General features: G+C 33.7%; 1 protein-coding gene across 3 annotated transcripts in view; it reads left to right on the forward strand.

The window, feature by feature from the left end:
• Positions 1–568: 568 nt before the first annotated feature.
• The window catches only part of LOC143225615 (mitochondrial 2-oxodicarboxylate carrier), a 35,542-nt gene continuing 23,969 nt past the window's right edge, over positions 569–12,141 (forward strand). The window contains exons 1-4 of one of the 3 annotated variants that reach the window (XM_076455371.1): positions 612–723; positions 2,417–2,525; positions 4,913–5,045; positions 6,217–6,283. In XM_076455371.1, the coding sequence (XP_076311486.1) occupies positions 4,930–5,045; positions 6,217–6,283 (183 nt within the window). In that variant the 5' untranslated portion in view covers positions 612–723; positions 2,417–2,525; positions 4,913–4,929. The other 2 variants (XM_076455370.1, XM_076455372.1) reach the window with 2 other exon arrangements.

Consider the following 12,141-nt stretch of genomic DNA (forward strand, 5'->3'; position numbering starts at 1 on the left):
ACTTTTTCATAGCGAATAACGTGATTCTTTTGGACCATTCAGCATGTTCGCCCAAACTGAACCCTATTGAAAATGTCTGGGGGTGGATGGCAAGGGAAGTATATAAAAATGGACGTCAATTCCAAACAGTGCATGACCTTTGTGAAGCCGTCTTCACAACTTGGAATAACATTGAAGCCAGTCTTCTTGCAAACGTTTATATTGACCATGCTAATGCGAATATTTGAAGTTATTCACAATGACGGTCGTACAACTCATTACTGAGACCTCTTGTTGGGCATTTTCTACCCTGTTTAGGACTTCTTTTTGGTGTGGTATTAAACTTTTGATCAACTAGTATTTAGCCTAATTTCATAGTGTTCACATTTTCCCTATTAAATGCTAAAAAAGTTTTTATTTGTATTTTCCCTTTTCTTATTTTCATCTTTCGAAGCTCTACTCAAATAAGTGGTTGAGTCTAAGAACACAAAATGCATATTTTTTCTTTATGTTTATTGGCCTTAAGATTTTGGCCAACAGTGTATACTTCACATTCCAGATAAATATAAGTAGGAATATTGTCCCAGATTTTTCATGTAGTAGGTGGCATCACTTGAAATTAAAATTTAAAAGTAATTTCTGAATCATTTCATTTATCCGAAAAAATGGTAGATTCAAAACAACATAACAAACCAAGTATACTTAAACACGCTGCTATGCAAATTACGTCCGGTGGCTCTGCAGGTAGATACTTTATCTGTAGAAAAGATGTATCCCAATTTATATTACTCTTTTAATATAAAGGCACAAATGCTTCACGTGTTGGTGATTTGCCACGTGATTTTGGTGTAGTAATAATTTAATGCTTTATATTTAATTTAGGTCTCGTGGCCAATGCAAATTAAATTTCTAGTATTGTAGATGAAACTAACTTTTCATTATCAGATAATAATACTACATTATTATTTCGGATTTGTAAATAAATATACAAGCATTACAGTTTTTAAATATGTATAAAAATTACTTGAAAAAGTTGAAACTGCAATTTACCGTAAACTACAAGTAAAAAGAAGATTGGAAGTTATATTCGTTCTTTTACAGACTTTGAAAATAATCTAATTATATAAGAAAAAAACACATCTTAAATGCTAAACAAGTGTTTTACTAGTTACATGTTATTGAAGGTAGTGAATAGATTTTTAAACTAACCACCTTCTTTAAACATGAGAAAGAATTTTCTTAAAATTCTGTTCATGCTAAGGAAATAGTTATAGTTATAAATAGAGATTTGCATTAAATCTTTGAGAACCATAGATGAGAGATAAAGGGGTCCATAACTATTATTTTTAGAAGCCTTTTGACCTTGGGGATGTTCCTGATTATTGGTATAATTCCTATATTTACAATTAAAGGGTTTAGGGAAAAGTCAGGAAACTAGCAGGTTCATGTCTCAAACTGTATTATATAATGGAATTAAGAAGTTGTTGGATAAAATTGTTTTCATATTAAAAATATTCTAGTCTGTCTGATATTCATATTATAACCAATTAAATATGTAAGCAATAATGGCGTGTATAGGTTTTATGATATCTAAACCATTATCCATGAATTTCATGTACTACTGTCAGATTTGCTAACTTTTAAATATTTCAACTGAATCAAATTAGAATATCCCTGAGAAACACCAGTTAAAACTGCTTCAGAAGCACAAATCTAATTGTGTTTTCTAAAACCCAAATTAAACTGCTTTCCCTCTTTTGTATAGCATGAATCCTTTCTTGTCTTTTCCATGAAAAATCCACAATCTTGCCAAACTTCTCAATGTCAAAATTTAGACATTCTCTTGACATTAACAAAAAATCACAAATACACTGTGGTGTATTTTCCAGTAATACCTTCCAGGCTATTCTATCACAATTCATTTTGTATTTACTAATTCTAAACATTAAATCACATTCATTGACTTTGAGCTCTATTTCAGATTTCTTTATATTTCATTCATTTCATTATTTGTTACTATTCTCTGTGTTTGGATGATAATTTTATTTTAGTTTATTTAAACATTTACGAAGGACTTCAAGTAATCCTTCCAAGATGCACATGCTACCATGTACGTGTTTATTTACATAACCTTATATACACACATATATGTATCAATCTCCCATCATTACACTTTAGAATAATCTACCAATTTATATAGCTCACCCGTGGTTACCAAATGAACAGTTTTAGTAATGTTTGTCTACTGGAACTATGTTCTGTTGCAATGATAGTGTTATCTAGGGACACCTAAATTCAACTCATTCTTATTTTGAACATCATAATCACTGGTAAAATTTTGACAAACTAAGACTTTTGGACTAAATGTTAATTGGAAAAAACTCATTGAGTACATGGTTGCAAACTGACTGATTTTTTTTTTTCTTTTCCCTCACAGCATTAATGAAAGTCCTGTATCTAAACTCAACACTTTTCCTGCTCAACCATTTCTCTTTCCAGGAATGGACTCTCTGTGTTGTCAACAAGTAATTCCAGACTGTGAAAAGGTCCATTCTTTCCACAGAAGTTTTACTTTAAATTGAACTTGCAAGAGATTGAAATGGGTTCCATATATGTCTTATCTTGGCACAGAAAAAAGCTCACAATAAATCCTTCTAACTTGAAACAAATTTTCATTTCAATTTTCTGGCTGCATGGGCACCACAGATGGGACTGATTTTCCAACAAACATAAGATAGATTATTCTGTGCTAATGGCATAATTTTTTATTGTGAATGTGTAAACAACCCTCTCTTCCTTAATTGATGTTTAGACTTGAGACTGCATGCTTCAAACCTAAAATGATGAATATCCAAAGAGAAAGAAGGCCCTTCCTGTAGGTTGATTAACAGAGAGCTGAATCAAAGAAAGAATGCACCATCTTGAATGTTAATATGCTTTATTTGTCCAGTGGGTTCTGTCATGATATGAACTCTATTTCCTGGCAGTAGTAGTCAGCTACTGCTTTAAGTCAATATCATAGTTAGATAACCAAGGATATCCCATTTCTAACCTGTTCAACCAGAAATTTTAACCTTATGTTTAGATATCCTTGCAAGTGAGGAATGAAGTAACTAAAAAAAATGCTAAATGATAGCTACACCCTTGTGCAAATTAATTGAAACAAATGGCCATATTACAATATTTTCAGCATGGAGGCTCGTGTAGGCTCACTGGACCCGCTGATTTCCTTTAATAGCCATTTTTTTATACAGACAGCATCATTAGCTGTGTTTTGCAGTACATTTGATCTATTTTTGGGATATATGACAAAAGTTTGAGGAATATTATGTTATTCGAAATTGCGTTAGAAGAGTAAGGAGACCAGTCAAAAAAACAACTTCTTACCAACTCAATGAAGAAAAACCAGTGTCAATAGGGTCTGAAATACAAGAACTGAATGCAAGAACAATGGAGGAAGGTGTTATTCAGTGACAAGACTCATTTCTTTGTACAGGGTCAAAGAAGTCGCAGATCTCCAGGTGAGAAACTTCGAGAATCTCACATCAGTCAGTTCGTAAAACATCCCTTGAAGAAGATGTTTTGGGGCTTTTTCAGCTATTATGGCATTATAGAACATATGATGCGAGGACCACAGTACATTGAAGTTTCGCAGAGAACAGTCGTTCTAGAATTGAAAATGATTTCCAGATCTGGCATTTTTCAGCAAGATCTGGCTCCGTGCCACACATCAAATCTTGTGAAGAATTTTATGACTACAATGCAAATAAAGGTGCTGGACTGGCCTGGAACTCTCTGGACTTAAATTCTATTGAAAATCTTTGGACAATTTGTAAAGAAAGACTTCGGGGAAAAGACTGTACTACGAAAGATAAGCTAATTGAGGCCATAATTGAGGTGTGGTACCGCGATCCAAAAATTAGTAAAGATTGCAGTCAACTCGTGGACTCGATGCCTAAGCGGATTAATGATCTTCCGAAAAATAAAAGCGGTCATATCATGTATTAATTTGTGAGTAATTTTTGGATTCTCAGAAATAAAATGCAAAAAATTGAAAAAAATTGTAATTTTTTGTCTTGTTTCAATTAATTTGCACAAGGGTGTAATGTTCAAATGTTTGAATATTTCTGTATCACTAAAGAAAATAAAAAATATATGATGTGCCTGTATGTCACATTGTAAGGAAATTTTATAAAGGTTTGGATTTGTTTAACCTGGAGTACATTAGGGTGAGCAAAAGATTAATATTGGAGTAGGACCTGTGACAGATGTAAAAGTAGGCTCATTTTTGATGGGTTGCAAAATTCTACTTTTTTCTACAGTTTTCATTAATGAAGATTTGAATAATATTCCTTATCTTGAACAGTTACAAGATGGAAATGAGATAAAACAGGTGATCAAATTAATTCTGATCTTGCTGAAGAAAAAAAAGGAAATCTTGAAGAATGAGAGGCTTCCTGAAACCATATGTTTTCAAGAAGGTTAAGGATTTGATATGTCAAATATGCACTTTGTAGTTCACATTACCACTTCTTGTCCATCTAATTTATATGAAACCATATTTCTTGCCACAGGTGCAGGCAACCATAGGAGATTTATTGGCTTTTATTTGCAGTGAGATCCTTGTGATAAAAGAAATATTTGTCACACTAAGTTGTGGATGAATGATAAGAGGGGCAATCAATCTCTAAGCACAGATGGTAGGGTACTGCAGACTTGCTATCTTCTCACTAGTTGATTGTTCAAAATTAGAACCAAATGTTTTGCCATAAATATGAAATTTTAAGTGCAAATTCCATAAGCCATCTTTTAAAGCTTATGTGTGTGAAGGAACTAAGAAAATATATGTGAAGTTTTATAAAATTATATTCCATTAATTATAGCTTACTATGTAAGTTTTATAATACTGAGTTTTTTTTATTTATTTTAATAGGCTTTGTGGAAATATGCATGATGCACCCACTAGATGTAATTAAAACAAGATTCCAAATTCAGAGAGGAGCAGATGATCCAAGTCGATATACATCAATATTTGATGCCTTTAAAAAGATGTTTAGAAATGAAGGGTATGAGATATAGTTTTATTTCGTTTTTCTTTTGAGGAGATTGCATCTTTTATTACAAAGTACAGTGTGATATAATAAAAGAGTTAACATAGGCACTTTTTCCATTAACCTTTGTTACTGATTTTGATTTTTGCATACAAAAACAAATCCTTGAGAATAAATAAAAATTGGACTGTAATAAAGTAACTTCTGTTATAATCCTGTACAGTAGTTTCATTGAGCAGAAAAATGTAAGTTTCAGTTTTTTTACAACATGCATTTGCAGTACATGAGAGAACAGTGGCTGGAGTGAAGTAGTCCACTCAGTTAAGCATTACATCCATACATATTTAGATTATTCTGCTTTGTCACCTCATCCCGGTCGCGCCAAACATCCTCGCCCTTTCAGCCGTGGGGGTGTTATAATGTGACAGTCAATCCCACTATTCGTTGGTAAAATAGTAGCCCAAGAGTTGGTGGTGGGTGGTGATGACTAGCTGCCTTCCATCTAGTCTTACATTGCTAAATTAGGGACGGCTAGCACAGATAGCCCTTGAGTAGCTTTGTGCGAAATTCCAAAACAAACAAACAAAGCTTTGTCACCTAGGGACAGTGCAGTGGGGGTGTGGGCTAAATTTGTTTTGTGAACATCATAGTTGACCATGTTCATGTAAAGTTATGCTTCAAGATATATTTAATTAGTTTAATTTCTCAAAACAAATATTGGTGTGAACCTTGGAAGTGTAGCAGTTTTTGTATCTTTTTCAAGACTAAAGGAATTGTTGTATCTGGTTTATGTGCCAAGTTCACACAAAAAAAACAAGGGGGGAAGTGTTCCCAAAGAACAAAAAAAGCTGACGAAACAGACTTATAAACTATGATTATTATATGTCATTATTATATTTTGTCATAAATATACCAAGTAAGTGTATGTGAAGCATGCAGTCATAGCCTAACATATTTACATTTTAAAGATATCAAAGCTGTGTGTACTTTTTTTAGCTATAAATATACTATAATTTTGACTTAAATCCAGGAGTTATGATTTCTGGTACTGTTTCTTGAGAGCCGAGTTATGAGGACATCAGGTTTTAAATACGCGACTTCTGAACTAAAGAATATAATTTTATATTTATAGCAAATATTTTAAGCTTGTATATTTACATATCAGATGTTTTTTTGTTTTTTTTAGACCATTGTCTTTCTACAAAGGAATATTGCCACCCATATTAGCAGAAACTCCTAAACGAGCTGTAAAGGTATGAAGAGAGAACTTTGTTTTACCAATAAATATTTGATTGTATTAACTTGCAAATAGTAACTTACCTATATAATAATATGGTGGATGAAGCTAATGTAAGGGAGTTTTATGGTAAGTTGGAAAAATATGTGAATGATAAGGAATGGCTTTGAAGTTTTTGTTTGTGGGTTTAGCTTAATTTAATGGACAGGAAAGTCTGTATGGGCCAAAAGATCCCTTGTTTTCGTTCAATGTATATTATTCATAGAAATTAGAAAGTATTGTTTTATCAGTTGTGTTCTTGCACTCATAACAGTATTTCAGGTTGCAAACCCAATAATACCTGGTGGTGTCTGGCTAGCCACAGTAGCTCAAGCCAGTCCTAAATCAATATACTAAACTAAAAATACAGAGTAATCATCATAATAAAATACTTAACATAAAATTAAATGATAAAAAATAAGATCAGACATATAAATATTTTCTAAACAACACTGTATGACTGGACTTTGATTAAAGCTATACTTGTTTAGGTCACTGTTGAAATAAGAATGTTATGACGAAACAATTAATCAAAACTTACTTTATGGAGATATTCATCTTGATATCGATTGTAACTGTTGCAATATTCCAAGTCCTATCTCTTGAAACATGGCTGATTACTTGTTTTGGTCACTGTTTAAATAAGTATGTTATGACCAAACAAATAATCAGAACTTACTTTATGGAGATATTCATCTTGATACTGATTGTAACTGTTGTGATGTTCCAAGTTCTACCTCTTAAAACGTGGCTGACACATTCTTACTGCTGAACTGCCCCTGGGGTGGATTCCTGTATGTGGTGAGGGGACCTCCCAGGAAAGGTTCTGTTCTTTCAGTTTACCTCCTCTGGGATCTAAACATCCACCCACACGTTTGCCATGCATGGTGACCTGTGAAGGGGAGGAGAGGATGCTGGTGGTTGAGGGATCCAACCCTTACACACCACTTTTGCCTTGAATTCCTGTAGACTGGCAGCCTTGGGGTGGCCCCCCTTGGGTCAGTCGGCTGGTCCACTTGGGCTAGGATCAACCAAGTACCAGTGTTGGATGTTCTCAATGAGTGTTGTGGATATTGTATCTGATAGTGGTGTTTGAGTATAGTGCTCACAAAACCCTCGAGTTACTACAGTGTCCTTCTTTGGCATTGTAGTGCATCCCCTCGTAGATCGCCATGGTGGGTTGGGTCAGTAGGCACCAAAATATTCCTTTTCTTATTTTGGATTCTGCAAATAAAAACTTAAATAAAATAGTGAAAAAACAGTCCATAGGTAAACGACCAGATCTTGAAGATTCTGAGCAACAATCTTCAGCATCTGTAACACCTGTTGTACCTCATTTTCTTACACTACATTCTCTTTCAGAAAAACCTGTAGGGCGAATGTCTCCCTTTTTCATTCAGAAGGGACTAGAGGAATTTGCTGGCTCTCCAAAGTCAGTAAAGAAGCTTCGATCTGGTGAGATATTAGTGGAAACATCCACATCTCAGCAGTGAAATCCTCTTGCATTCAAAGATGATTGGGGATATACCTATTGAAGTTACACCTCATGCTTCTTTGAATTCATCGTGAGGAGATATTGTTGAGAAGGATTTGAAGAACATCTTTGAGTCAGAGATTCTTACTGGTTTCTCCACCCAAGGAGTTTGTGCAGTGAGGCATATCTCCATTCGCAAAGATGGAATTACAATACCAACCAATGTCCTCATTCTGACATTTACATCACCACATCCACCTGCCACCATCAAGGCAGGTTGTCTTAGATGCAGGGTATAGCCATACATTTCAAACCCTTTCAGATGTTTCCAGTGTCAGTGGTTCAGTCACTCAAAGACGTCATGTCACGGTTCCTTGACGTGTGCTCGTTACGGTGGCAAGGACCACAATGCCTATGAGTGTGAAATGGACCTTCATTGCATCAATTGCAATGGCTCTCACACATTCTACTTTCATGCTTTCCCTAAATGGTTGGAAGAAAAAGAAGTGCAGCATTTGAAAACGATTGATAACATCACTTATCCTGAGGCTCGAAGTTGCTATCTTCCACTTCATCTCAGACGTTTGCTGCTGCACTTCATTCCACTACTGCAGTGGGATTGTAGATGGATCACTCTGTGCCTCCAAAAGAATCTTTCTCAAACCAAATGAAAAGTCTTTTGATCCCCATGGTTAAAAAAATTGATGAGTAAATGTCAATACCCATCTCTGTCCCTAACATACATTCCAGCAAACACCAAGATCCACTTCCTTTGATTCTGGGTATTAGCATTTCCTCGGGTACATCTTCTTCTCCCACCCTAAGATGCAAAACAATCATTCATTCATCTCTTCAGTTTCTGGAATTCTCTTCCAACAACAAAGACCTGCCCAATCAATTCAGGGCAGGGTCCATGGAGATCTACAGACCTCCCTCGAATAAAAGACAATAAAGAAGAAAGGTATGGTCATAAACAAAAGGGCTCTCCACCCAGTTCACCTACACATAAATAAAAATGGATTCTTTGGTATAATAGAACTTTCAAAGTTTATGTTCTGATCTGGATGACATCAAAGCACTGATTGCTTCCTACCATCCTATATGTCTTTCCTTATAGGATACCTTTCTGGAACCTGCCAATACAGTCACCTTTCTGTAGTTTCCTTTGTACAGAAATGAGAGGCTGTGTGGCAGATGAGTGCATGGGGGGGCACTGTTGGTGGTCAGCATGTACCTACCCTGTCTTTGCCACTCCACACACCCTTGGAGTCCGTAGCCATCTGTGTTTACTTGGTTCGTACCATCACTGTTTGTTATCTTTACCTGTTGCCTGGAGAAACCTATGATCAATCAGACTTTGATGCTGTCATTGAACAGATGCCATCTCCCTTTTTTAATCGTGGGGGACTTTAATGTAGAGCGTATGTTTTCTAATCACAACCTTTCTCTTTTCAATAGTTGTTCTTATACTTATTTTCATGCACCTAGTCAGTTGTTTACTGCTATTGATATCTTACTTTTCTCCCGTTCACTATTCTCCCACTTTTCATGGAGTGTTGACAATAACCCATGAAGCAGTGATAATTTTCCAATAATTTTCAGAGCAACTGGCTGTGGTTGATGCCACCCGACCCTCATGCCCTGGTTGAAGCTGGATCAAGCAAACTGGCCCTCTTTAACTGCTCTCGCAGATCTTGATCCTGCCATCATCTGTAAGCCATCAACAGACGACTGTGTGGCAGCAGTAACTGACTGTATTATACAGGCAACTAGCTGCTCAGTGTATTCCTAAAACCTTGACACGTTTTCCACAATATCCAGGGCAGTATTCGTGGAAGTACTGTCTTCTATTTGCCAAACATCTTTCAAACAATTCTTCCATTCACATTCATATGGATGGTTCAAAATTAGGTGATTCTGTGGGCTCTGCCATGGTCTGTTGTGATTCAGTGGTTGCATGCAGGATTCCCTCTACAGTTTCTGTGCAGGTCAGTATAATATGTAGACAAGTTACATTTGTTTTTGTTCTGGGATTTGAATATTATGATCTCAGGGGAGAAATAGTGCTCTTTTGTGAGATGTGGAAGTTTTTGGATATGCCAGATTTAATGTTTTTAAAACTTTTAAGGGCGATACACTGTATACCGTATGAAAAAGCAAATAAGAAAAAGGTAAAATTTAAATATTTAACTCTCACAACAGGCTTGGTATAATATACACAAGTTACTTATTTATGCTGTAACTTTTACTAAATATTATAAGCCTTTTGTACATAAAATTAGCTTTTTAATGAAGTATTTTAACTAAGGGTTGGTTTGTGTAAATATCAAGTCTATTTCATTACACACCTGAGTATGAAGTGATTTTCTTGTTATGATTAAAAAACTATTCTTTGTCTCAAAAATCTCAAATATGTGTAAATATATTTCAAACGTTTGTTTTTAGTAAAACTTTATATTTTTTCTGTTATTTTTGTTACCCTAATTATATGGTTTGCAAGTTGACTCATAACTGTCATAATAAAGTTGGAAATACATGTAAATTATGCTTTTTTCATTCTAGAATGACTACAGATTATAACACAAAAACACAAGTATTTAGTCTAAATGGCTTTAAATCTCATAATGTTACATATTTATATATATTTATTTCTATAATACTGACCTTCCAGCTGTGGATGACTAACATAATAGAAGCTGCATTGATGAGGCACACATGCACTCATTACGGTGTTGGATAATATAAAACTGACCTTTAGTCTTTACGAAGTGACCTGTTTTGGTTGTGCTTTATTTAACAAGTATTTGTAAAATACAGTTACATTTCAATTATTATATATATATATATTGATTATTACTATTTACAAACAAATTCTCATTCTTATTTTTCTTAAAACATAGAACAGTAAGTAAATAAGTATAGCAAACAATTATATCTTCTAGTTATGACCACTGTACTCATTTGCTGTTTGTCATACATGAATAGCTAAGCCTTGTAAAATTTTATATGTGATGGATATGAAACAAAATAATTGTTTCTAGGTTTTATATATGTATTTGAAATAATCATGAATCATAAATAACTATCAATATCATATAACTCCACTATAATTTATCAAGCTCAGTAATTAAGTTGTATTTTGTCTAAAAAATATGTAATTTTGAACAGATTAAAGACACAAACTTCTTGTCTGAAATCTTAGACTGAAAGAATGTGGTGGCTGAGAAAGCTATTAGGGAGACATTCTTAGCTTTTGATTGGTTATTCATATGCCATATATGTTGAATTAAGTATATATAATGGATTGTTTCCAATAAATGGAAAGTGGTGATCACGGCTGTTGTGTTTGATTCAGTTCATAAGCCGTATTACAACAAATAGCAACAATATGATCTTATATTTTTTAGCTTATCAGTATTGGTGATTTGAGTTCCTAATTTGTATGAAACCTTAGACTTTGTATTTGGACATCACAAACATCCAATTTGAACTAATGCTGCATTCAACGTAACCATATGACACACAAAAATGGATATTTAGGTGTGTTGTTTCAATATTTGCTGGTAAATTAATAAATTAATTAATATGTTGAGTTATAAAATTGAATCAAAATCTATAAGTTGGTATCAAACTTATTGATATATATTCATAAAATAGTAGTTCAATAAAAGTTTGAATGCAACTCAACAAAGGTAATGACATGGATTTTGATCTGTGACCTGTCACAATAGGATTAACTGTATAAATCTGATTTGGTAGGTAAATGCTTTAAGGAAATTTAGGGGAGGATAATTTGTTTTAAGATTTTTGTATAGCAACAAGTGTTACACAAAATTAATTTGCATAGCACTTGAAAAAAGTTTTAATAGCAATGCTGTAGCATATTGTTAACATGGTCATGTCTTAAGTATGTGTAATCCATAAAGACAGCAGTGCATCTAATTACTTGACTCTTGGGAAAAAGTATTAAAATTCTATGAAAGATATTTTAATACTATATGTAATGTTAATATAAATGCATAACTTTTTAATATCAAAAGTATATCTTCACCTTCTAAACTAGAAAAGGGTGTAATTTAGGACACATAATTAATTTTTTTCTTAATTTAGAAATGTTATCATCAAAATGAATACAATCAGTTTTCTGATTTTATTCTTTTCTAATATTGAGCAAATTAACTTAATAAAATAATAATTAGTAATGTGTGGTGTTAAAGTAAGTAAACAAATATGTTGAAAATCCTAACCTAAATATTGATTTGTAGTAATGTAAATGACTATTCATATAAATTACACTTCACAAACTTAATTCAGTTCATACCAAAAGATTTACTATCAAAGCAATTTGATAATATTCTGGT

Source organism: Tachypleus tridentatus, chromosome 9 (genome assembly GCF_004210375.1).
Source record: "Tachypleus tridentatus isolate NWPU-2018 chromosome 9, ASM421037v1, whole genome shotgun sequence".
Lineage (NCBI taxonomy): Eukaryota > Metazoa > Arthropoda > Merostomata > Xiphosura > Limulidae > Tachypleus > Tachypleus tridentatus.